A 27903-nucleotide genomic window follows, 5' to 3' on the forward strand; every position below is an offset into this window, starting at 1 on the left:
CTCAAAATCCACAAAAATCATATTGACATTTAAAATTCTTTTTAGGAAGATCTTATCCTTACAAATCTTTCCCATCCACACAGTGTTAAGATTATTCCATTGTTAAAATGTAAAGCGATATACCCAGGACTCCTAAATTTAATATAATGGAAAAGACAGTTCTGTGATGGTATTTCAAATTTGATTTACACATAAATAAAATACTCTGTCTTGAGCTGAGAAGAAAATTGTTCTCGTTTGATGTATATATTTTTAGACTGTCCATGAATTTTTAAAATTTTGCATAAAGAGTCGATTGAACTGAATAAATTATAATTTGAGGTAAAAAAGGCTTTCCCAGGAATGATGCTGAATGATGATATATGTCCTCACAGATGACTGGAAGCCTTCTGGATGTACTCCAAACATGAAAGCATTCTTATTATGTTCATTAAATGAAATTAACCGCATCGGTCTGAGCCTCTTGGTCGTGGTGGAGCCTTGATGATGTCATCAACACGTAAGATCATTTCAGCTGCTTCAGCAGCAGCTGTGAGAACACGATATTTCACTTTGAAGGATTCTGTGATTCCCAGTTCAACCATGTCCCCGATTTCTCCTTGATTCATATCCAAACCAGCTGTTGAGTTACCGGTAGTATGAGCAGCTCTCAATTGTGAGATCAACTCAGAGCTATCGTAACCAGCATTGTCAGCAATGATGGTTGGTAGTTGTCGGAGAGCATTTGCGAAAGCATCAATAGCCATGGATTCTTTGCCGGGGGTTTCTTGAGCTAATTTACTGACAGCATTTGCCATGACCATTTCAGAGCAGCCTCCACCGAAGACGATTCTGGTTTCTTTGACGGTTTGTTGAAGAACACACAAAGCATCGTGGAGAGATCGATCAGCTTCGTCCAAGATTTGCTTAGTAGCACCACGTAAAACAACACTACATGCTTCTCCCATTTCGACTCCTGAGAAGTGAATCAAACGATCTTCACCAATAATAACTTCTTCGATGAGTTTGCACTTTCCAACTTTGACCATTTCTGGGTTGTGGAAGGTGGAGACAATTTCACCACCGGTAACCAAAGCAAGTCGTTCGACACCTTCAAAATCAGCATGTTCAATAGCCATCACACCTGCATCAGCAAAGAGTTGTTCAGGGTAATTGTAAATCAGTTGACGGTTGATAAAACAGTTGACTCCGTGGTTCAAGATAAGGTTGACTTTATCTTTCATCTTTTCTTTCTCAGCCAATTCGAGTTCAGCTACTTTGGCAACTGAATCGACACGTACTCGTGAACCAAAGACCTTGATTTTGTCAGCATCCATAGCAGTGTTGCCAATGAGAATTGTGGCATTCTCAATTCTTTTTGGTTGATTGTTTCCAATCTTTTTATCTAAGAGGAATCCTTCATCGAGGAAAGAATCATCTAAGCTGCCGCCTAATTTCTTGATGATTTGAATAGCTTCCAAATTACCACTGCCTTTCAATCTCATGACAGCATTTACAGCAAGTTCAGTAAAATGTTCTCTGTGTTGGGTTAAAATTTTAGAGCTCAAAGTGGTACGAGCAATATTCATCAAGTCATTTCTAAATTTTTCGGAATCAGCACTGTTGTCTTTAGCAACGTTTTCTAATGCAGCAGCAGCAGTTTTGGAAGCTTTTCTCCATCCTGCAATGATGGTTTGTGGATGAATTTTTTGTGAGATAAGCTTCTCAGCCTCTCTCAGTAATTCACAAGCCAAGACAGCAACGCTGGTTGTGCCATCACCAACCTAGAATGCAAGAAAAAAACATCATTTGAAGCTATTGGCGCTAAATTCAATACTTCTAAGGGGAAGGTTCCTCACTTTAGAAAGGCGCCAAAGTTGAACTTACTCAATACTAGAGAAGAAGGGGGCCATCTATATAGTATGTACGCAGTGAAGGGGAGAGGGGGTTTAGCAAAAGCATATGTCTATTGTTTAAATGATGTCATTTCTATTGTTCTCTGTGTACAAGGGGGGAAGGGGTGTCAAATATTTGGAAAATCTTTGCGTATGTACTATATGGACAGCCCCAAGGCATGTTACCTTTGACTTCTGAGCAGACCAAGCTTAGGATTAATTAATCTCAAAGACTAAAAATATAACTCCTTGGTGGATTAAAAAAAATCTGATATTTGCTGGGACTGTTTCCAAACTTTGTTTAAAAGTAAGAAAGGTATATCTGAGTGTTTTGTTTTTTTAGTTTTGAATTAATTAATATTTGTAACTATTTTTACAGCACTGTTGAATAAGTAAGAACAACTTGAAAGAAAAGCAGACAAAATGGCAATTCAAAATATTTCAATAATTGAAAGAAAACAGAAAGAATCGTTAAAATTATTTCATCATAAACTCAATCAAACTGATTAAAATATGCCTTTCACAAAATGATAGAGTGAGAGAAATTTGATGATAAGCACTTTTTTATCCAAAATGACACTGTACAAACCTCTTGGTCTTGAACTTTTGAAATATCAACCAAAACTTTAGCTGCTGGATTATCAACACCAACTGATCTCAAGATTGTTGCACCATCGTTAGTAACTTGGATGCTTTGTCCACCTTTTCCTTCTTGACCCATTGAATAAAGAATTTTATCCATCCCTTTTGGACCAAGGGTTGTTTTGACAAGGTCTCCAATGGCAATAGCCCCAACAAAGGAAGAGAGGCGAGCAGTTTCTGCTCTCTCTTCTTCAGCACCTGGAAGTAGAGAAAAATGTATGAGCTTTTATTGGTTCTGGTCAATGAACTGACACTATTCTAAAAAGTAAAAAATAGAACAAATCTCAAGTCTTTCGAAGCTAATTCTACAATATAAATATCATCTCGTTTCATTCTATTAGGTGAAAATTTTGTTGAAAGTTTTCAAACTTTCGAAGACCGATCAAATCTGATCAATACAACCTGGATACCCCAAAATACCATGCTGTCCATCATAAAAAATTATTTACTTGATGTGTATTGAAATGTTTTAGGCTCCCATCACATAATGTGTACCCATTAAAAAAACTACAAATCAAATACTTTAGGCAGACAAACTTTCGCGAATTTTGGCCTTTTTCGTGAAAGTAAATGTCTTTGAAAATTCTTAACTTAATTTGTGAAAGTTTAATAAGCGTGGGAAAAATTCTCAAAAATATTGGAAATCAATAAAACCTCAAAATCGTAATAAATATCTTTTATAATAACTTTTCCCGCAAATTCGCGAAAGTAAATGTCGTACTTCGCGATCTTTTGACCTTGCGAAAGTTTGTACGCCTAAAGTAGACATTATGTAGACTGTCTAACAAAGGGAACCCAACAACCGGCTGTTTGTTTTGGTTTTCAAAACGGTGACAAGAATAATGTAATCAAAAAGAAACATGGAAAAGTTTTGGCATGAAATGAACTTCTCTAAAATTGATATTTTTGGTGAAAGTTTGTCACAAATAAACGTCCAAAATTCTGTAGTGGTGAACAAAGTAAAGAATGAATCTGATTGGTCAATGGAATATGTCCTTCAGTCCAAAGAATCATCCAGGCTAGTTTAATTTATTCTCAAAGAACTTGATAGGACTTGTAAAAGTTGTGTTCTGTGTTTGATCCAATAGCTGCAGAAAATGACTTTTTATGATAGGACTTTCAAATGTTGTGTTTTGTGTGTCCAAACCTTCCAGACGTTGAACATTTTCTGACTTTCAGAGCTTTAGCATGTCGGTTGAAAATTTCAAATTTGAAAATTTGTTCTGAGTGTTTGAGTAGCAGCATTGTACATTGTATCTTTCTGTGAGTCATTTTCTATGTTTTTTTGAATGATTTTCCAAAAGATTGCCAGCGGTGGGATTCGAACCCACTAAAAGTTCTGATGATCACAAATCCAACGCTGTAACCACTGTGCCACTGATTTATGCTTGAAGATAGTTTCTAACGGTTATTTATATAACAGTTATACAAACTACCGTAAGTTAGTCTAATATCGACATTCCTTGTCTAATTCCAACACCCTTCTTTAGAGAAAGGAATAATATGAAAGCTTGAATCACTGTGTGAAAAAGGATTATTCCTCTCTGGCCACTAAAGCAAAGAAAAACAGTTTCAACCTCTCTATAAATAGACCTTTTCGCCTTTCTATCTGCATGCAAAAATACAGGAAAGAAAAAGTCGTGATTGGATTTGGTTGGAAAGTATACAAAACATATGCAAGTTTACACAAAGATTAAAAAGACAACAAAGCATCTTATAACAGTCTGGGAAATCCTCTCAATTGCACGCTTATGTTCCGAGGGCGTAAGCGCGCAATTGCATGGTTATAATTTACGCCCGCTCCCGCCCGGTTGAGATTGCTTAGGGATTTCAAGGGGTTCAGAATTCTCTAATTCGGGCGAAGGCATGGTTTAACGGGCAATCCATTTTTACGGAATCTTCTTCTACGATAAATTTTGAGTAAAACTGCCCTAGGCTTTTGAAATTCAATAGAGCTTTCGGAAGGAATTGCGTGTCAGAATAATAAAGGGTGCAATTGCACGCTTACCGCCCGTTTCAGAACAATTTCGATAAGCGTGTAATTAAAATTCTGCCATTTTGATAACCGTGCAATTGCGCGCTTACGGCCTCGGAACATAAACGTGCAATTGAGAGGATTTCCCAGACTGTATAAATAAATATTATAAGGGGCCGTCGACATTCGACTTTCAAATTTTTTAACGGCATTTGGCCATTAAGGGGGGGAGGGGGTCGACCATGTGCCGTTAAGGGAAGGTCGAAAATCTCTTAAGGGGTCAACTCACCACATATCAATTCTTTTCACCAGAAAATATTGATTTTTGAGACGTTTATTTCATACAAATGTTACTTTCCATATTTCTTTTCCTCCTTTTATCAACTAAGATCTGCTAAAGTCACATACCAGACATACCTAAAGTATTCACTTCGCTATTTTTTAGAATAATTTTAGAAATGCCGCTATTCTTTTGATTATGATTACAGAGATAATTAATTCGCGCAACTTTCGGAAAAAAGTTTAGAAATTATCTGCGTTATTTTTAAAATGTAAACTGAGCGAAGCCGTAGCGATATTAAAGATGGCTGACGAAACAATGATGAAAGTGAAGGAGAAAATTTAGAGTTTCATCGATTTTTGACAATTTTTTAACTTTAGAGAATTTGATGGCCGTTAACGTAGAGGGGGGAGGGGGTCAGAACCATAACGGCCAAATGCCGTTAAAAAATTCGAAAGTCGAATGTCGACGGCCCCTAATCATTAGAACAATAAAATATGGAATTTCTTAATCCAAAAAGAAATATTTACAGAACAACAAAAGCCTTTTAAAAATTTGTTCTTAAAGACAAAGCATATTATGTTTTCAGTTATTTGTTTTTCGGTGGAAAAAAGTGTTTAAAAAAGCATTTTTTGTGCTCAAGGTTTATTTTTCTTCGCAAATTTTTGTCTTCAATCTTAAATAGATGAACGAGTATTTGCCTGATGGTTATGATTTTTTTCACAGAACATTGTAAAACTATTCAGGAACTTGGACCTTTTTACAGAACTTCAAAAAATCTGTTAGTTCTTGAGATATATTGATAAGTTCCTGTTTCACGTTCCCAAACCAAACGCATGTGATACTGTATAAAAGAGATCATAGGTACCTCCTAAGATTAAAAAAAAATCCAGCCCCCAGCCCGCAGGGGGGGGGGGTTCATTCCATGTTTGAGCCAGAGAATTCAGTGGGGACGGAAAACATAACACAAAATCTCGCAGTGACGGTTTTCCTATCTGATTATTTTCAGCGGGGACAAAATTTAGAGTATAATTTTCTACTGGGGATGATATTTTGTCTAATTTTTCCAATGGGAAGGGGCCCCAGTGGGTGTGTGAGAAGCGGGTGTATGACAGATTGCCTTTTTTTAGGGTGTGCCCAGCCCAGATCAGCTATAGACAGGCAGCTGATGACATCAAAAAAAGTGAATCAGTGAAAATTCGAGGGACAAATATTGAGTACTTATTTAGAAATCTTTATAGTTTAGAGAGTCAGAAAAATTTACTCGGCGTGTTTAAAAATCTTTACCGGACGTGTCCGAGAATAATTTATTAATTGATGACGTCACAAGCAAAAGTGAAAAATTGATGTTGCAAAATTTCAAAGTTTTACATACCATTCGAAGCGTTTTCTTATGTAGATTTAAAATCACATCAATCTTAACAAGTAAAAATTTGTATATGAAAAGTTATTGAGGTCCCTAGCTCTTCTATGACGTCATTTTTGAAAAAATGCCTCATTTTATAAGGAATTACGATCTCAATTTTCTCGAGTTAGGCTGAGAAATCGAATATACCCGTTTAATTGTCTTCTATATAGTTTTTGACGAGCTTTCGAATGGTGTAAATTGTTTTTCGATTTGATGACGTTGAAATTTGACATTTTTAGGGGGTGAGAGGGTCATGATTGACCAAAATCACATGTCAAATTTAAGTCATAACTTTTGAAATCTAAATTTTTACCTATTGAGACTGATGTGATTTAGAATCTAGGTCGAAAAATGCGTCGAATGGTATATATATCATTATTATATGCTGAAATCAAATTTTCACTTTTGAGGGTGACGTCATCATTTGACAAATTACTACCGGACATGTCCGTTAAATAAATTTTCGGACGCCGAGTAAAATTTTTAGGATCAGTAGATATATGGGAACAAGAAAAATCAACTCGACGTTTGTCCCAAAGTCGTCCAGATTTTAGATGTCGTCAGCTGCCTGTCTACTACTTGAACTTGTCTATAATATAGTATCCAGATATGTCTCTTCCTATCATGATTCTGAAAAAATATATGAAATATACCTGCATGCAATACATTGATTGGATTTAGGGACGACATTACGGCGAATCTTTGTCAGTTTTCAACGTAAAACAACAAATCCTTCTGTCAAACGCCAGAGCTCTTGTAAACTAAAAACACAACACCTCGAATAGCGAAGAATTTTCGAGAAGGATCCATGCTTCCCCATCAAAGTGAGGCTAAATCAAAAGGCTAGTGAATTCTTTTCTCGCTTATTCACAAATTTTCTTACTTGTTTCTTCGTTCCCACCATAAAACATCGAGACAAAAAAGCCCGCAAAATGTTTTGAAAGTGAAAGTGTTGTAGTCCGCAAAGAGGTAAGTCTGGTGCAGTCGGCTCTTACTACAAAAAGAAAACAAACCTGATGTGAGTACGGAGTAGGTGTGAGTGTGTGAGTATGTCTGCTTTCCTTTTAGTTTGACCAATTTGACCTGACAAATAGACATTACATGAAACCACTGGTAGTAGCCTGGTAAGCATGATAATATATTCATTCCCTGTCTTTTGTTTTTCGTTTTATGAAGATAGGCAGATAGGCTAGCTCAGCATTGTCCTTTCTTCATTGTTTTTTTTCAATACACTGTTTAACACCAGACGGTGTCAATCGAACGAATCGAACGCCGAATCAATCGAACGCAATTGAACGCAATTGAATAATTGAAATTCGATTGTCGAACGCAATCGAATCGCAATCGAATATTACCCAGGATTTACTGTTCGATTACGTTCGATTGTATTCGATTGCTTCGATTACGTTCGATTGTATTCGATTACGTTCGATTGTATTCGATTGTATTAGATTTTATTCGCTTTGGTATGGTACTTAAGCCCTCGGCCGCCCACGCTAAAAAGCTCTAACAGAGTGATCCAATTTGATTTAATCGCAATCAAACTCATCGAACATAATCGTAATCGAACATTAATCCAATATAATTGACAATCAATTGAACCAATCGAACATAGTCAACTATCAATCGAACATTACTTGAACGCAATCGAACACAATCGAATAGTACCCAGGAATCGGCCGTTCGACAGATTCGATTACGTTCGACAATCGAATCGCAATTATTCGATCGCATTCGATTACGTTCGATTGGTTCGATTGCGATTTTTGTTCGAAGTTGTTCGATTGACACCGTCTGGTTAACAGTTTCGCCATCTCCACTGTAGAGGCGGTAGGTAAAAATGCTCACTTTAGTACTGTGGAAGGTTACGGAAATGTAAACATTGCCATTTTTGGACCTACCGGGAGGTCCTTTAATTTGACCGTTGTCCGTTCGTCGGTTACAAGCTTTTCTCGGGATTGGCTCATTAGTTTTTTTTAATTTTTTGCACAATGATACAAAATGGCAATGCCTGAAAAGTGACGGAGCCCGATTTTTGAAAAAAATTTTTGGGGGGCAAATTTGGGCCAAAAACTACCTAAAAATAAGGTTTTTTGGACTTTGTGCAAAATTGCTTCATTAGTTTTTCCTGATTTTTGGCAGAAAGATAGAGTGCAAGGTAGCCTAAAATGTGGCTGAAGTAATTTTTCTCGGAAAATTTTTTTCGTCGTCAAATACGGATTTTCGCAAATTTGGGCCAAAAACTACCTAAAAATAAGGTTTTTTGGACTTGGTGCAAAATTGCTTCATTAGTTTTTCCTGATTTTTGGCAGAAAGATAGAGTTCAAGGTACCCTAAAATGTGACTGAAGTAATTTTTCTCGGAAAATTTTTTTTCGTCGTCAAATACGGATTTTCGCTTTTTTGGGGAAATTCCCTTTTACCATTTTCCTGTTAGCAGCTTTTCTCGGGATTGGCTCATTAGTTGTTTTTAATTTTTTGCACAATGATACAAAATAGCAATGCCTGAAAAGTGACGGCGCCCGATTTTTGAAAAAAAATTTTGGGGGGCAAATTTGGGCCAAAAACTACCTAAAAATAAGGTTTTTTGGACTTTGTGCAAAATTGCTTCATTAGTTTTTCCTGATTTTTGGCAGAAAGATAGAGTGCAAGGTACCCTAAAATGTGGCTGAAGTAATTTTTCTCAGAAAATTTTTTTTCGTCGTAAAATACGGATTTTCGTTTTTTTGTGGAAATTCCCTTTACCATTTTCCTGTTAGCAGCTTTTCTCGGGATCGGCTCATTATTTTTTTTTCATTTTTGCACAATGATATAAAATAGCAATGCCTAAAAAGTGATGGAGCCCGATTTTGAAAAAAAAAATTGGGGTAAATTTGGGCCAAAAACTACCTAAAAATAAGGTTTTTTGGACTTGGTGCAAAATTGCTTTATTAGTTTTTCCTGATTTTTGTCAGAAAGATAGAGTGCAAGGTACCTTAAAATGTGGTTGAAGTAATTTTTCTCGGAAAATTTTTTTTTCGTCATAAAATTTTCAAAAAAAGACGACCAAGTTACACAATGATAAAAGAAAATAAATCAGACGTTTTTGCATTGTTCTAAAACTTATTGTGTTTGCTCAATACCAATAGTAAAATGTAGAACACCTACTTTTATCTGATTTTGATCAACAGGTAGGTCCATTCAGCATGTTGCTTGTTTTCTTTCCTTTAACCTTTCCGCCACGACGACCCTCGACATGGCCCTCGACATGGCCCGAGAATTCTCGGGCCTCTTCGGGCCATGTTCGGGCCGAGAGACCCTATCAATTCTTTTGGCCCGAACATGACCCGAGTCATTCGGGCCATGTTCGGGCCATGTTAAATGTGGAAAGAGTTACATCGGATCGCCCAAAGTACCTTCATGTTTTTATTTTATTTTCTTATCTCTGATCCTGTCTTTCTCTTTTCTGACTGTCTGAGTTTCTGAGACTTAGTTTCTCATTTCTGACTGAGTTTTCATACCTGTCAATCATTTGTCCATCAATTTCGACCAACCTAATTTTCGCACCGAGTGGGATTCGAACCACCACCAAAGAAAGACCTTCTGATTCGGAAGCCAGCGCTCTATCAGTTGAGCCATCGCCGCACAGCAAAATCACGCAATTCATAACATATTATACCGAACTGGCAAAAGACGGGGGTAATGTTATTATAATATGGGGCGAACCCTAAAAATATTTTTGTTTCCGGTCCACCGGGTGACAAAAAAAACACTCACCCGGCCGGCCGCAAAAAAATTTTTTTTGCTAAATTTCGATTCCAAAACTCGATTTTTAAAAGCACTCGTGAAGTTAAAATGATGGTGTTCTTTACCTTAAATCTGTAGTAACTTGACACCGCTACAGGCTTCGGCATAAGAAAAATTCACGTGTGATCATCACACCCCTAGATTTTGATTTATAGTGGTCTAGGTGTGCGATTATTCAAATACTTAATTTTCATCGTTTATATTTTCAATTGTGTTACAATCTCTAATAACTGGACACTCTCTTTCATTTTGAATATTTATCTTCAATTGCTAAAGGCTCCAAACTGTGATAACGAAGGGAACTTTTTTGAGAAAAAAGTAGAGTGAGAGAAACATTTCCCCAATTTTTTAAATCCTCACTTTATGAATGTTTCTTTTTATTTTACTCACAAGTCAGCATGATTCCTTTTATAAAAACAAAGCTGTTTACTTACTGAAAAGTCCCCACTTTGTGAATGTTTCTATTTATTTTACTCACAAATCAGCACGATTCTTTTATAACAACCAAGTTGTATATTAAAAAAAAACATTCCTAAAAGTTGAGTTGCAACCAAGAATCAACAAAAACAATGCAGGGTTTAGTTTGAGATGAATAAAATTTCATTTCTATAACAATGATCAGGATAAAACCTTCATTCCAAGTGATTTCCAGGCGTGCATTTTACAGTAGAATATAAAATATCATGTGCGATAAATCACACGCCTCAAAAACTGATTCACGAAAATTTTTCAAACAAACAAACAAACAAACAAACTAACCCTAACCCTAACGATGATGTCGAAAAAAAATGCGGCCCGGTTACGACGAAATAAATTTTCACCCGGCCGGTGGACCGGAAACAAAAATTTTTTTCGGGTTCGCCTGGGTAAAAGTACCTAAACCTGACTGAAATTCGAGCCGTTACTAGCAACCCTGCGGGGCCCAAGGCGCCGAGTATGCACCTGGCGCAGTGACAAGCCGTTACTAGCAACCCTGACCCTACCTAACTGTTAGTTAATCAATTCCAAACAACAAAACCCCCGGAAAGGTGACTATCAGCGATCCGTGGATAAAAAAATAAAAAAATGAAAAATAAAAAAATGAAGGTAACTTTGGGTGATCAGATATAACTCTTTCCGTTAAATGTTAAATTGATTCAGCATGTCCAGTCAAACAAAATACCGTAGTACAAAATAAGATTTGTCTGTTTTGTTTATATCGCTCAAAACAACTTTTACGAGCTTCCCGTGGACACGCTTCAGTTTAAAACCAGGACCAGTTTACTAGCAAATATTTCCACCCTAAGTATATTTATAACAATGTTTTCATACCAAATAAGACATTTAATATTTATATGAATTTACAACATTCATATATTTAATATAATTATATAAGAGAAACCAAGTTTTTCTCAAAGAAAATGTTAAAAAAATTCAGTCCTGAAATTACACGCCTGTTTAAATCATGTTTTCAAAAATTGGCCCGAGTGTGGCCCGTGCGTGGCCCGCGTGTGGCCCGAACACGGCCCGAATTCTCGGGCTAGCTCGGGCCATACTCGGGCTTTACGCGAATTCCAATAAAAGTTTTGGCCCGAGAATTCTCGGGCCATGTCGAGGGTCGTCCGCCACGCTGTTTTTTATATTTTCACGCTGTCCCAACGCAACTTTTTTTGAGAAAACGCAGTGTTTGGGAAAAGTGCCATATCTCAAGAACTAGAAATCTTGTGGTAAAAAATAAGCTATCCCTGAAAAGCTAATTAAATTCTGCAGCTTTAAGGTTGGGTGAAAGTTCAATTAAATTACTCTAACTAAAATGGTAGCTCTACATTCACCAATGTTTTTTTCGTCACTTTTCGGCAATGTCACTTTTTTGGCATTTTTCACTTCCTATGCAAAAAAAAGTGGGGGGAACTTAATAGACCTTTTTTAATGAGGCCACCCTGTTGAATAATTATGTAGTCCAGCAAAAATAAACATTGATATAGCCATGCATAATTATTATAATATGCATGAAACAGTAATTATGGAGGCCCGGAAAACCCGAGTTACAAAAACTCGAGTTACAAAAACCCGAGTTACGACGAATATGACGTCACAAGTCTCAAATTATGACGTCATAAGTGGGCTTTTTAACTCGAAAAAGTTTTTTACTGTTGTTTTGTAACTCGAATTTTTTTTTTCTTAATATGTTTTAGAGTTACGTAACTCGAAAATAAATTTTAAATTTCATTTTTCGAGTTACGTAACTTGAAATTGTAGTACATTATTTGAACTTTCGAGTTATCTTCAGGTGAAACCAAGTCGGCCAAAAATTCTAGAATTCATACTATTAATAAATATACACCATTTCTTTCGAGAGAAGAATCAATAGATCTGATTAGAATAGAAACTTGTCAAAAGATCTAATTTACAAAACAATAATTATAATAGGATAAAAGAGCAGGCGTCATAAACATGATTTTGAACAATCAGAAAATATTTCAAGCAACCTTCTAAACATTTATTTTAAAACGATTACAATTCATTATATTACTTTTGTACATTGCGCAATCGAGAATCTTTTCAACGAAATATGTATTTTGTTTTCTATAAGAACATCTAAAAATTCAAAGCCTTCGGATCTTTAGCTTTTTTTGTTGAGCCTTAAAATTTTCTTAAAATGTTCCTATTTCACTAAGTGAGTATTTTCTGCAATTTTCTAAGAAATTAGGTGTTTTTGAGTCCATAAGAGGAATGTTAAGAAATGATCTTAACTTATTGTTACTATTTTAGCCCTCAAAACCTTCTGTTCTCGTATGGTTTTTTCTTAAAAAAATTGTGAAAAACCTGTGAAGTTTTTCGAGGTTTTTAGCTTTTAACGAAAGGACAATGAATTTGAATTTAACAAATATAGATTGTGGAATATATTTTTTTATAAGGAACACGTTTATAAGGAACTTGAGGCTGAAAATTGTCTGAGAAATAAGGAATTGTTAAGGAACTGCTCAGGCTGAGAATAAAAAATCAAGTTAAGAAACAGCGAGAGTTCAATTTGAACTTGCACACATTTACAACAACCTAAATAAAAAGACGGAAAATATTGCAGAAAAACCTTTCAATATGTCAAAAAGAAAAAAAATGCTGATAAAGAAGCTACACACTTAGCAAATCCAAACTTAACAGTTAAGTAACTAAGGAACTCGGTAAGGAACTTTGAAGCTGAAACTCTCTGGCAAAATAAGGAACTCCAGGCTCGGAGCCAAGTTAAGGTTCCTTATAAAAAAAAAAAACGTGTATAAGTCTCAAGAAAATAACAGAAAATTAAATTGTTTACTGTCCCCTTTCAATTTTATTCCCTTCCTCTCTAAAAGAAAAAAAGCGCTTTTTAGAATTTTTGGCCAACTTGGTTGCGCTTTAACATAACTCGAAATATTTTTTTAAAATTTCGTTTTAGAGTTACGTAGCTCGAAAAATAAAATTTAAAAGTTATTTTCGAGTTACGTAACTCTAAAACAAAATTTAAAAAAAATATTTCGAGTTACAAAACAGCAGTAAATAACTTTTTCGAGTTAAAAAGTCCCCTTATGACGTCATAATTTGAGACTTATGACGTCACATTCGTCGTAACTCGGGTTTTTGTAACTCGAGTTTTTGTAACTCGGGTTTTCCGGGCCTCGTAATTATGCATGGCTGTATCATTGTTTTTATGCTGGACTACATAATTATTCAATAGGGTTGCCTCTTTAAAAAAAGGTCTATTATTAAATATTTCTTTAGTATTTTATCAATATGTACTTACTCCTGAAGCCATATACCAAAAATAAGTATCCAAAAACAATTCTAGTGGTCACAAGGGCTTTTCAAACATTGCTCACTTTTCTCAGAAATCAGTGTTTTTCCGTCCGCCATCTTGAATCAGTGTTTTTATTTGAAAAGTGCTGACTCACACCGTGATCATAACATTACATCATTATATATCAACGGAAAGCTTAGACTCTCTACTTTCTTTTTCTTCTTTTTTCAACGATCAGAAAGCAAGCCAATCAAAGATATTGCGCGAGAAAGACATGCCTATCAAATTGCGTATATGTACGGCATTCGGGACGTCTCAAGGACGTATATGTACGGCATTCGGGTTCAAAAGGTTAAAGAGAATTTTTTAGATGTTTGAACATGATATTAATGACAATTTTATGTATCTCTCCTGAAAGTTTCACAAAAATTCATATAGAGGAAAAGAAGTTATGATTAAAAGGAGTTCTTTACCTAAGTTTATTTTAAGTTTAAGTATTTATTTATTTACCATTTAACACTACAGAAAAGATACAAGTGATGATATGCACAAAAAATATATGGAAGGAGGCCGCCTTATAGTCAAGCTAATCAAAAAGATGCGGCCACCTAAGTACAGATTGCGTTTATAACACATTGTAAATTAGTTGAAAATGTTTACATATTTTTAAGAATTTTGTTATATAATGAAAAATAAATTAAAAGAAAGTTTGCTAACCTTTCTTGGTAGGGGAGGGTGTGCTCAGTATCTATCTATCTATCTATCTATATATTTCAGTAGTTAACAACATAACTGTTTGTTCTCCCTACATATAAAAGCATTAACAAAAATAAGATAAATGAAATTGGTTTAATAATAAAAAATGTTTGTATGTTTATTCAATAATAAATATGTTAAAAATTCTAAAAAAATCTAAGTATGTTTGGTTGAGGACAAAGCCTAGGTTATCGAGATTAAGAGTAACAAGCACAAGGCTAAACAAAATGTTCTGAGAATGCCAAGATACGTGGAGGCAAAGTAGTAATGAGAAGTTTGAGCCTCAGGCTTAAGTCATGAGTAGTAATTAATAATATTGACGTTCTAGGCAAACTAAAATGGTGTAAAGTTAAATCAAAAGTTAAATTAAAAGTTAAAATTTAATTAAATTAAATTTTAAAATAAACCAGTATTGTGCTAAAAAGATTAATAAACTAACTAGAAATAAAGAGACATAGCATAAGACATAGCTAAAGTAAAAATATTTTTGGTAAGTAGGCAAGTGACGTCAAAACAAAATTGCTTCAAAGATGATTAAGTGAGTAGAGTGCAAAGATATATGAATTGGATAAAATAGGTTAGGGCAGGGAAATCCGATGATTAAGTGAAGTGAAAAAGAGGCCTGACGTCTGGATTTGATTTAAAAAAAACTAATAATCTAATTCTTTAGAAAATAACGAGAAGTTGCATCTTTTAAATTCATTCCTATCTTCCATATTCAAAATGTTAGCTGGCAATTTATTCCACCAGTTAATAGATGCTGGGATAAATGAGTCCTGGTACGCAATTACACGTCCATGTATTGGTTGGTATTTATTACATCCAATGTGTTATCTCCCAAGACAGTGAGTAAGGGCGAGAGATTTAACAAAACTGAAATCAGATTAGCTCAGGGTAATATTTGGGTAAGATCGCTGGATGCTGTTCCAATGTGTTATGCAAAACTTAGAAAGAAAGATTTGTTCCCAAAGATAAGGGTGTTGTAGGAAGGAACAAAAAGTAGTTTCAAACATGCTCCTCTGGTACTTTGAGTGTTTTCGTCTTCAGCATCGAGCTGAATAAAGTTAAAAAACTCCAGAAGGGTAATTTGTTATTTAGGAATCTGTGGACAAAAGATATATTAAGGCATTTGACAAGGTCAAAGATCTTGAGAATTTTGAGATCAGAAAAGAGTGGAGAAGAAGGGCATCGAGAGTTTTTAAAAGTAATAAGACGTAAGGCTTTCTTTTGAAGGATAAATATAGGCTTGGAGGTGGTATTGTCAGTAAGACCCCAGAGTTAGCAACCATACTGAAGATGAGAATGAAAAAGAGCATAATAAATGTTAACTAAGGTTTTTGTTGAAACATAGTGCCTGAGCTTAGATATAATACCATTTGCTCTGGCAAGTTTAGCTGATAAAGATGTAGTGCGGGCTTTCCAGTTTAGGTGCATGTCAATCAAAACGCCAAGATATTTGATATTTAAACTTTGAAAAATTTTCTTACCTCCAATTTTATGAAAAGGAAGAATTTTTCAACAGTGTCTGAAAATTAAGAATTCAGTTTTTCCAGCGTTAAGGGATATTTTATTGGCTTTGAGCCAAGTTTGGAGGGATCTTAGGTCACGATTGACTCTGTTGCAAAGGGAAAGAAGATCATCATTAAAATGTAAAATATGGGTATCATCGGCGAAATGAAAAGTTTCACTTGAAAAGATTGCATTGTGAAGATCATTAAATAGATTAAAAATAAGAGAGATCCTAGAACAGAGCCTTTTGGAACACCATGGGGGGTTATTTTAATAGAAGATTTATTAGATGAAATAGAGACAAACTGGGATCTGTTAGATAAATATGATCTGAACCAGTCATTAGCCTTTCCTCTAACCCCATAGTGGTCCAGTTTTGAAATTAGAATAGAATGATCAATGTGTCAAAAGCCTTTTGCAAATCAACAAAAACACCACACACAAAGTCACCATCATCAAGAGATTTCCAAATACGTTCAACAATATTAAGTAAGGTATGGATGGTTGAGTGAGATCTACGAAAACCAAACTGGCGCTCAAAAAATACTCGATGAGAATCTAAGAAAGTAATAAGACGAGAGTACATAAGTTTCTCAAGAATTTTCTCTATGTTGGAAAGAAGAGATATAGGGAAATAATTGGATATTGCAAGTGGAGAGCCTTTGTTTTTGAAAACGGGAATAACTTTCGAGAGTTTAAGTATTGTGGGGAAACAAACAGATTCAAATGAAAGGTTAAAAAGAAAAGAAAGGGGTCCAGAGAGGTCAAACTTTAGAAGACGAAGAATTTTTGGGGAAATGCTATAAGGGCCAGATGACTTGTTAAAGGATAAAGAATTAATTGTTAGTAAGACTTCAGCAGGGTTAACACGATCAAGAAAAATAGAGTTCCTAATGCGATTTTTGAGATAGTGAGAGAAGTGACGATTGGTTGGACCAATTTTGGAACAGACAGTATCTGCAATAGAATTTCTCTACCATTTCTCTACTGGGTTTTCTTATGATAACTGGATGTTTACCTACCATTCTCTGGACCCCTTTCTTTTCTTTTTAACCATTCTATGGTGGCTTATCTTAAAGTGAAGGTGGTTGAACAAAATGTTTTTGGCATATTGATGTAACTGCATGGTGGGCCCTCAGGTGACTCTCACATAGCTGCATCACTAAATTAGTAGCCGACCTCTGACCTTCAGTCTCCTACCTTCCTAATATTTACTGAAAACCCTGAGTGTGACTAACTGTCATGGATGTCATTTTGAATAATTATATTAAAAACTCCAGCATCATCAAAAATAAAAATGATCAACCATGGGATGTCAATTTGGCCACCATTTCACCGACCCTCCAAAGTCATTAATTTGAGTCACTAACAGTAATGCGAACAGCAAATTATAAAATGAGGTATATGAAGGTCTACGGAAGGAGGCCTTTAAAGGTAGAATCATTTGTCTAGACTTTATTCAGCTTTTGTTTTGAAATGTAATAAAGCCCATCTACAGTCAGTCTAAACTTAAACTCCTATCCTATATGATTAGAAACTAGGCTAGTCTTACCTCTTTTATCTTTTCCTTTACAACAATACAATGCTGACAAGTTGACACAACAGTCAACATATGTGTACATGTACATTGACAAGTAATCCCTGAGAGAAGTTTTTATAGAAATCTGCAACAAAAACGGAAGTGTTCTCTATTCTACTGACTGCTTCCCAGCGCTCCTTCGCAGCTGTTTATCAAATTTCCACCAATGAGGTTGCCACATTTCACACGGCCCTTCTTTTTGGCACCAGTGGCCTTTCAGTGCCTTGCATGACGGGCGGCTGTAAAATCCCACCCTTCATATATTTGTTTCAATCCGTGATCCTTGGCTTAGGTTTTTTCTCATCTTCAATTCACTGAAGAAAGCGGGAATTCGATGCGAGAGTTAGATTGTCAACAAAGTGCCGTAAAAAATCATTGAATAAAAGAAGAACTTAAAATGTTAAATATTTTCATTTTGAAGAATAGGTGCAAAAAAGGTAAACATAGAAAAGTTTTATTTTTCATTGCATTAATCGAAATGGGGGATTTGGAAATTTTAGTTTATTTTTTTGCACAAACCCCTGTAACTATGGGCGAGTACCCTGTTGCTAAGATGTTGGCTTGAAATCGAAAATGAAACCACTCAAAACGAAAGTAAAATCGGCCTGTACTCGAAATTTTGTAATCTTGATATACAAGTTTAAGTCTATACTGACAGTAGGGTGCGCACTCGTTGGGATTTTTTGAACGGAACGAGGAAGAATTTACAAAAATGAACTTCAATGCATTAGTACCTACCTTTAAATCATCCAAATATGTTCATTCTTTTTTTTAAACCAATCAGAAATTATCAGGGAAACAAGTAAAAAAAACTGCATCCATGTATCTATTTTCTTTCCAAAGATATGCATGTTTTTTGACGTCAAGGTGAAAACGGGACTTAGCGCTGACCACAGCACCAGAAAATTCTGAACCCACATTGAAACAAATGGCTGTTGCTATTGAGCTGGTTCATCTTTTCAAATGTAGTTTTTTTAGTAAACCCAGGGTAAGATTAGGCTACAATACATTGTTTTTAGCTATCATTTCCAGCTCATTAGCTATAAGCTAATAAAGTTTAACAGTCATCGGGCCAATTTTCAGACCGCACCGGCAAACTCCCCACACCCCGCCACACGGAAGACTAGATTTCATCCGCCATTTTTGGCGCGATATTGGTGCTTCCGAAAATTATTTATTGCTGGCATGGTGTAAGGAGACGATTCTTTGGAAAGGTGATTTTTTTTGTGTTTTGAAAATGGAATAACTTTGGGAATACTTAACCAGTTCTAATAAATTACCCCTCATTTTTCTCACAAAGGTAAGGACTTTTAAATAAAATAAGTTTGGTTTCGAAAAATTGAGGGGAGAATTTTGGCCAGTCCACCCTATCTACAGTGGGGCTGGAACTTCGATTTTTGAGGATTACAATTTTACCTGTTTTTTAGCGATTTTTGCCTCGCTAACCCAAATCTTGCAACCTCTTTACCTTAAGGAAGATCAAAATTAGAGTTTTTCAACGTTCCGAAAAAAACGCATTGCAGAAATTTTTTCATCTTCACAGGATCAATTCTCAAGAATAAAATACATCTTTTGGTCTTTGGGTTTGTTTCTGACGTTTTTCCTTCAAAGAATATCGATCACTTTCCCTTTCCCCTTGAGCACGCGAGAAAAAATGATTAGCATGTGTCTTCGCACGGGCGAATAAAGATGAGGCAGCAATCTTGCATTGAGGGTTAAATAAAAAACAAATGATAACTGTTTTGTTTATTCCTCAAATCCCCAGGAAAAGTTTTTTTGCCGACTATTTTACAAATCTCGGAAAAGAACTCCCATATGAATTCCGATACCTTACCCGACTGGTTGATTTTGGAACGGTTTCAATAAAGTCATAATGGCAGATAATTTTAAAAGTTTCTGAGGAAATGTGTGTAATTTATCGATGTTGATGGCTTGTTGATTCTTTAAAAGAGAAAAGATAACAGGTATAGCTTTTTCTAATCCTGGAATATCGAGGTTCCAGCTACACTGATCTACATTTAGTAATTTTAATTTCTGTATAGGCTAAATATTTGCATGTGTGACGTCATTGTTGGACTTTCAAAATGAACAGATTTATTTGCTAAACAAGTTTTTCTCTCTTTTTTCTAAACTTTGAGTGAGTTTTAAAAGGAAAAATTCTTTCATAAACCATTTTGGCATTTAAGTTCTGAACTGACTATTTATCGGTACATCCGAAAGCTTGACACAAGGCATATTTTTCTTTGTTCTTCTAACTACATTTTTCTCAAAACATCTCTACGCCTATGTACACCCAAATTATAATTTCTATAAAACATCTTCTTTCTACAAATTTTGTCTTAAGTAGGTCAAATATGCACTGTGCTTGTTGGACCTACCCCGGTGGAGGTCCTATAAATTAACCTGTGTTTGTTCGTTCGTCCGTTCATCTATTCGTTTGTCTGTTTTTTTTCGTCTGTTACCAACTTTTCTCAGGATTGAATCATAGGAATGTTTTGATTTTACCCTACTTTCATACAAAAAATCAGAAAAAGTTAATGATCCAATTTTTCACAAAGTCCAAAAAACGTTTTTTGGACTTTGTGAAAAATTGGATCATTAATTTTTTCTGATTTTTTGCATGAAAGTAGGTAAAAGATGGCTCAAGCAGATTTTTGTAAAAAAATAATTTTTCAGCTCAAAAAACGCATCTTTATCTATAAGAATCACTATTAATAAGCATACATCAATGTACTTAGCCAAATTACTCAATTTTTTGATGAGATAGATGTTTGTTTTTGCTCACGGAGTCTTAAATATGAAAGAATATTTCAAGAGACTGAAAGTTTTGTTTCTAAACGTTTTTTTATAAGAAACAAACGACTAATTTTAATAAATCGTCACTATTTGTGTTCTGAATGATTGTTTAATGGTCATGTCACGTAGATATCAATTATATGTGTTAAATGCATAACCAGGTAGGTCCATAAAAGTATCACTTGTTAATTTTAGAATCAACTAAGTTTTACAAACCTAAAAAATGGTTGAGACTAATAATGATGAGTTACTAATTGTAAAGTTGGAAGAAAACTTCGAATATGAAGAAACTGATAATAACATCTCTTCTAAGCTGGAATTAGAAAGCAAAATCCTTCAAAGAGACAAGGAAAATGCCGAGTTGAAAGCTGCTCTCAAAGATATGAAGTATGAGAAGGAAATATTAGTTGGCAAATATGAAATAGAGAAACTGAGATCAGAGAATGTTCTGATGAAAGCAGAGAAACAGTTTGGAATTGATGTAAAAACAGCAGCAAATAGGAAACGTAAAATTGAAGAAGAATTGGTAAATACTAAAGCAAAAATAACCAAACTGGATGAGCAACAAAGCAAATTTGAAGAAGAAAAGATATTTTTGAAAGAGAATTTTGAGGAGCTTGAGAAAAAAATCACAAAACTAGAGGGGCATAATATTAAATTGCGGAAGCAAAATACACAATTAAAGCACACAAATAACGTACTAAAGGACACAAATAAAAAACACCAAGAGAAAAATATCACTCTGTATAAAGAAAAAAATAAATTTGAAAATTTATATATGGAGTGCAAACATGAGAAGGAAAATCTACTACTTCGACAAAAATCATTAGAAGGTTCATCGATATCGAAGCTCACAAGTCAAAAACATGGTCACAAAGAAATCCCAAAAGAAGTCAGCAAAGTCAGAGAGGTTATGATAAGCTTATCAAATCAACTTGATTATGCTCGAATGCCGCTTGGGGATTTACTCAAAATAGGAGTTGCAATGATTTTTGAACAAGCACCTAATCCAAACTATGTCAATTGGTATAAAAGTATGCACCAAAGATCACGTACAATACTATCTAATATCATTTGGCAAGATTACTTCTTGTACAAGCATTGTGGAGGTCCGTCAAAAGAGCCATTATATATTGACCTTGGAATGTGGCTTCTTCCAAATGGCTGGAATTTACTTAGTTCCAATATCAAAATTCTTCACACCAGAGATAACAGAAAGCAAAAGGATATCGAATATATTAGCGATGATGAATGGCTAATTAGTGATTTGTCAAAAGAGTTTGTACATGAAGGATACTTTCTAATTCTTGTAAAGAAGCAATATTTAGCTTTAGAATAAAGCTTGTTGGATTAGGTTCTTTGTTAATGAAAGTTAAAAAAAATTTAAAAAGAGCTTCTTGTTTGATTTTTATAAGTTCACAATGACAAAAAATTATCTTACCTTCAGGTAAAGGTTGAAAATCAATTTGTGGATTAAATTTAAAATCCAAAATTTTTTCATTTTGGCAGTCACAGGCTTTTGGTTTATATCTGGACACCACTTTTCAAAAAGGCTCAGCTGAATGACTCTTCATCTATTTCACTTTTTTTTTTAATTCGTAGATTAGTAAATAATGGCTACAGCAGGACCAATATCTGCAATGCATCGTTTCTGCCGCCTTCCAACACCCTCCTATGAAAAGATTTATGCTGATGCTAACAATATTCTGGATGACATCATATCACAATGTCATGCTTATCGAAGACCTAATCAGCAAGATATCAGTTTAGAGGTATCTACAAAGAAAATACTTTTTTGCAATTAATTTTACATCCAGCCTCTGTCCAGCCCTGTCAGATATCATACATCTTTACTTGGGTTATTTATTGATTAAGTACGCACCTTTGTTTAGAGCTAGTATAATTTTCCCGACTTTCAGGCTTCAATGTTCTTAAAAAAGTTCTTATTGTTTAATTTTCATTTATTAATTTGAGAAGGGCTTAAATCAGCATACTCCTAATCAATGCTGAATTCTGAGACTAATTTACTCTCTTTAGTTATATGTTCTTATAAGAACTTTTCTTATAAAAAACGTGTATGAATAAGGAGTTTATTAACAAAATTACATGTTTTCCAGGAAATGGTTAGTTTCTTGTCACATGGATGCAAAACTTTACAAAATGCTTCAATCCTGCTGAAGAGTAAATTTGCACAAGTGGTCAACATCTATCTCCCTCTTATGAAGGTATGTTTTGTTTCTGTTTATTTTTTTTAAGGAAACCCCTTGTTTATTTTTCGAAGAAATGCTTTATATTTATAAAGGCTAATCTTAAGCCTTTTTAAAGGTAAATCATTGTATTTCAAAAGAAGAGTTGTATTTTCAAATTGAAACTTTTGAATTTTCAGGAGAAACTATTTTGGTTTGTAAGGGTTAATTTCAAAAGGAGGTAATTTTATGTATAAATTTGCATTGGTTTTCTTTTACCTAGAGTACAATCGACGAAAACTGTGTCAATCAACTTGTCACTTTCTTGTGTCAATCATTGACGAGTGTCAAATCGTCATTAGTTTCAGAGTTTATGAAAGCTCTTGCATTGACGCTGACCGGGACTGGTGCCCTTCTGAACGAGGTATGTGGTGGTTTTTGAAGTCCTCTTTTAAATGACTTTTTCCTTGTTGAGGTCACAGAATATAATTTTAAAGTACATATTTCTTCATAAATACAGTAATTCTTTGACACGCCTGTTCCTATTTCATTGACCAAATGAGAATTTCTTACTTAGACAGGGTCAATGGAATACCTTATCGGCCTTTTCTACACCGGTCCTTATTGGCGTTATTTTTAGACTATCGGCCTAAAATCAGGCTGTGGCGTATTAAGGGCCGGCGTAAAAGATAAGGTAACTAAATGCAAAATGGGATGGAAAACCTTTTTTAAGGATGATATGAAATGGAAATAAATTTTTGTGGTAGTTTTCTTTCCGATGATGGCTTTTCTAACGATGGATGTTCAACCAGATAGTAGCCCTGGGTCAGCTTTTTTATAGACTAGATCGTGCGATTGAGTTACCCAGTAGTATGGTAGCTCACAGTTTTAAGCTTTTGTTTAGGTGAAATATGTAAAACAGTCCACCAAATTCTAGTTGTTTTGGAAGACTAAGAATGGATGGGGCAATCTTTTTATTTGAAAATGGGGATAATAGGGTATCTTCTATGCTAGTTTCTCATTCTTGATTTACAATTTTCAATACCAAGTAGCTTTTTTGCATTTTGGAATTTAGTTGTTTTTCTTTTAAAATGATGACCTCATCAAGCGCCCCTTGTCTAGTTAACTGGACACAGTGTCAGAAGTAAACTCTAGTCTACCAGATCTGTGACGATGGTGGAGATGGTGTTCATTTTATTACTGGATCCCTTGTGTTGAAACAGTTTGAAACAGTGATATTATAGACAAAATCATATGTAATTGTAAAAATGGATGTTCACTTTGTACACAATATTTCACAGTGTTACATTTATCCGCAGACACATGTTTCGTCCTTCCCAGGACTCAACAGTGCGGCTCAGCTAAACGAGCATAGACTGCTGTTGTCACAAGAGTACTCACAACACTAAGTGTTGAGATAATCGCTTGTGGTGAACGGAGAAGCAGCGCTTGCTCGTCAAATTTTACAGTATTATTGATTGACTTTTGCAATCTTTTTAGGATAGTATCATACAGCTCCTTGGGGAAGAAGGGGTCATTTGGATGTACTTGGCGCAATCTGATTGGATTCTATCCAGCTATTCAATACAATGTCTTGGCAATATATGTTTGAGGTTATTTTCTTTTCTAATTATCCTTTGCACGTTGATATATACCATGGAGGCATTCTCTCAATTTCGGTCAAGCAAATCTTATTATCCAAGTTTCTTACTACTAAATATTGGTGTAATACATTGAGAGTGCCAGATCTTCTTTTCACACTGCAATGGCTTATTTGCAGGTACTTTCCCCTTTGGAGCTTTGAAATCAATGACTTTGACTTTGACTTTGGTTCACCAAAAAGAGTAGACTCTTAGAATCAAAATTAGCCATAAAAATTAACTTTTTCTCTCTCATTATAGGTCACAACGGGTAGGCGTGATGGCCAAAGAAAACATACAATTATGTTATTCCAAGCTTTTGGACAAGTTGAGAATGTTCGTCTTTGAAGATACAAATGAGCTGGAACATTATAAGGTATTTATTTCATAAGTCACTTACTCACAGTTCTTTTTCAACCAATAGCAGGTCTACAATTTTTATTCTCTCGCCTCCTTAACAGGTGCTACTCAAAAGACCACATTTTTAAATAAAATTTCTAGAAGGAGATTCCAGGCCCAAATGCCAGAAATCAGGTGGCACACTGTAGCTGCTTTTGATAAAATCTACGTATTTTTAGAAAACACCGTACACGGGGGTAATATCTATGTATTTTCAAAATAGATGACTACCCAAAAGTCATTTTCTTTTATCCTACAACATATTCAAGATTATTATCCGACGCGCGTAAGCTTCTTTGAAGTCCAATATTTTCGAATATACAGCTTCCATGGAGGCTACATATTTCAAAAATTGAAGTCACACAACGAGTTCAATGACAATTGAGCATCTTCTTTTTGACGTTACGTCACAAAATAAAATAAGACTTTTGAATAAGAAACTACCAAGAAACCAGATTTACAAGCATATGAATTGGAATTATGTTTGAAAACGAGAAATATTTTAGCGATGAACGGATAATAAACCATTTATTTGGACGCAGTCTCATCCAATATGAAAAATATTGGGCTACGAGAAAAGATATTGGACTCGGCGAAGCCTCGTCCAATATCTTTTCTTGCACGCCCAATATTTTTGCATATTGGATTCGACTTTGTCCAATAACTGCTTATTGTCTAGTTTTGATTCGAGGAAGCTCATTTTATTTTGATTAGACTTAAACCCTTGAGGTTTTAGTTCCAACCATCTTTACCATGTTGTTATTTTTTCTAGTTGATCAATGTAACGTTGAAAGCTATCCAAAAGATCTTGTCTGGTATCACGATGCATGATAATATCATCGAGCCTGAATTCGCTGTCTTGTTGTTGAAGGTGATTTGTTATTCGACATACAGTCTCAGATCAAATTACTTTAATGGTGAATCGTTAAATTATGGTGCAGTCTCTATGAGAAGACTTCTAGCAACGATCTCTAAAATATATAAGACGACTTTTATTCGGAGATTCGGAGACTTGGACTACGACACTCTTCTGGACACTCCCTTATCTATTTTGTGATGTTTTTTACCACTCGTAGTTGAACATAACATATAATTGACACAAGCCATATTGTACCAAATCGTCGTGATTTTTCTATATATGTCATTATTTTTTTGATGATTATATACTTACTTTAGATATTTTTGATCTATGGATTGCCTGGATATCAAAGTATTGTCAATCGGCTGAAACTGGGTTTACCATCGAGAAAATCAGGTAACCCATCTGGCACACAACATTCTTAGAAAATTTGTTTAACCTTATATGAACGTTATGGACGTTACAAGGACGTCAAAACAACGAACAGAATTTGTGGCGTGTACGAATATTTGAACTCAAAAAATATTTGAAAAATCTGAAGGGTAGTTAACTTTTAGTTACAGTCAGTTAAGCTCTTAAAATCGGGGCCAAAAAAACAAACTAATTAAAAATCCCCAAGAATGAATTAACTATTTCAATATATACCATTTTCACCAAGCCATAACATCCGACAGCTATCAGAATTTTGACACGTACATATTTCCTCCAGCAATCATAAGGTTAAGTTATCGCAATCATTTTGTCCTTAACCTTTTGTGACTGTTCCGGCTGAAGCTTTACTCTTTACTACTTTTTTATAGACGACCTTGACACCATGGAGAAAATCTATCCAACAAAGAAGAAAGAGAAATCGGCAATGACGAAGAAAGTGAACGCCAAGAAAGGTCGAAAGAAAAAGAAACGAAACCTCAATAATTCCATACAAGAGGCTTACGATTCTGTGAACGAGGCTGAATCTAGTGGTTATGGCTTCGTCAATAACTGGAGACAAATACAATCACCGTCAAGTTCCGAATCTGAATTCTCGGACAGTGAATCAAGTCAATCTGAACAATTAAAGTATGTTGGTTAATATTTCTCTCTTGACGTATCTTCCAAGCATGCCTCGTTAGACTTTTTCAGTCCGTTAGACTCTCCGTTCATCTATGGCAAAATGTGTTTCAGTGATTTAGTCATATAACTTTAATTCCAATTATTGGAGTGCTTGTCTCTCTGCTTTGTTCTTTTTACTTCTAGAGGATGAATTGGTTTCTGGGTCGAGGAACAAGCTTAACAAATTAACCATTATTAATTTATTGTTTCTTTTCTCTGCAGCTGTTATCCTTCTAGACGTGTTCATGGCTGAGAAATAATTTCCTTTCATTTTATGTTTTCAGTTCGATCACGTCCAAAATCCGTTATAACTGTGCTCTCACCTTGCAAGAAATATTACGGGTAATAGCTTATAGTGTTTCAAAAATAGATGTTGATGACCTACTACTGTAGCCTTCCTTAGTTTTTGTTCAGTGTCAAGTTCTTGACCGATACTGATTTTGGGCAGACTAATTCTAAGAACAAACTAGTGAAGTCTCCATTACTTGGACACGCACGGGGAACACAGATTTTGTTCTAGTTAAAGGAAATTTCGAGTTATGGATTATAAAAGGTGTATGAGGCATAGTTAACTGAAGGGACCATAAAACTTATTCGAGTTAAGGAGACATTCCATTTAAAGAAATTTAGTTAAAGAGACTATGATACTTAAGTCTGAATTATACGGCCAGTCTCTAACTTAGTGCAGAGACTTAAGTATAGTATCTCAAATAACCAAAATAAGAAAATGTTTTGAAGGTTTTATTTTTACATCATAAGTGTTCCCGTTTCATATCAGACACATATTTCATATCAAGACGGTATCTCCCTATTGTTACATTATGCTGATACAAACAAAAAAATGCTTTTCTATTCCTCTTTCTGACTGATCTTGCTCCACATCTGTGTTAATTCAATATAAAAAAGCTTGTAAAATAAAATTGATGAGTAAGCAAACGGTATCACTCTTATTTAAAAACAAAACCTTTTACGTTAATTGTGATCTAGTTAGGCAGAAAAAATTCATCCGAAATTAATGGTCCATCATAAAAATGTCGATTTCTTTATAATCAGTGCTGTGATAGACGCTCACGATTTGCTTGCTGGCTAGCTGTGATACCAGACACTCTTACTCCTGACGAACCTTCTTTACTATATTCCTTCTTGAAAGAAACGACCACTAAGGTGAGAAATATTTGATTTTAATTTTTTTTGGAAAATATTGGGGAAATTAGCATCGGTATTGAAGAAAAGACCGATCAAACAGCGAGAAACCACGGGGCACGGGACAAAGGAAAATTCAAAGGACTTTTGTTTCTGCTTTCTCTCACAATTATCAATAAAAGGTTAGTATCGAGATAACTAGAAGCCTTCTTCCCATTCACTATTTCTT

At 34.9% G+C, this 27903-nt stretch overlaps 2 protein-coding genes across 2 annotated transcripts in view; one reads left to right on the forward strand and one right to left on the reverse strand.

The window, feature by feature from the left end:
- Positions 1-210: 210 nt before the first annotated feature.
- Positions 211-7040, reverse strand: LOC136806125 (T-complex protein 1 subunit beta-like). Its single transcript, XM_067062692.1, has 3 exons — positions 6833-7040; positions 2464-2714; positions 211-1763 (listed from the first exon to the last, which is right to left on the reverse strand). Exons 1-3 carry the CDS (start codon positions 6867-6869, stop codon positions 441-443), a joined length of 1611 nt encoding a protein of 536 aa, XP_066918793.1. The 5' UTR covers positions 6870-7040; the 3' UTR covers positions 211-440.
- Positions 7041-7218: 178 nt separating this feature from the next.
- LOC136806126 (HEAT repeat-containing protein 6-like) overlaps positions 7219-27903 on the forward strand; it is a 46498-nt gene continuing 25813 nt past the window's right edge. The window contains exons 1-11 of the mRNA XM_067062693.1: positions 7219-7303; positions 21958-22127; positions 22473-22580; positions 22825-22965; positions 24042-24154; positions 24443-24557; positions 25353-25451; positions 25757-25835; positions 26240-26498; positions 26816-26873; positions 27585-27695. Coding sequence (XP_066918794.1) covers positions 21969-22127; positions 22473-22580; positions 22825-22965; positions 24042-24154; positions 24443-24557; positions 25353-25451; positions 25757-25835; positions 26240-26498; positions 26816-26873; positions 27585-27695 — 1242 coding nt within the window. The 5' untranslated portion in view covers positions 7219-7303; positions 21958-21968. The remainder of the gene's footprint in view (positions 7304-21957; positions 22128-22472; positions 22581-22824; positions 22966-24041; positions 24155-24442; positions 24558-25352; positions 25452-25756; positions 25836-26239; positions 26499-26815; positions 26874-27584; positions 27696-27903) is intronic.

This window comes from Clytia hemisphaerica, unplaced genomic scaffold, assembly GCF_902728285.1.
Source record: "Clytia hemisphaerica strain Z4C2 unplaced genomic scaffold, Clytia hemisphaerica genome assembly, whole genome shotgun sequence".
NCBI classification, from domain to species: Eukaryota; Metazoa; Cnidaria; class Hydrozoa; order Leptothecata; family Clytiidae; genus Clytia; species Clytia hemisphaerica.

Bases quoted from the DNA above. Each gene is read 5' to 3' on its own strand.
- LOC136806125 (XM_067062692.1), bottom strand. From the start codon at position 6,869: ATGTCGTCCCTAAATCCAATCAATGTATTGCATGCAG. The intron at 2,715-6,832 runs GTATATTTCATA...CTCTACTTCCAG, and splicing joins AATCAATGTATTGCATGCAG to GTGCTGAAGAAGAGAGAGCA. The intron at 1,764-2,463 runs GTTTGTACAGTG...CTTGCATTCTAG, and splicing joins CAAAAGTTCAAGACCAAGAG to GTTGGTGATGGCACAACCAG.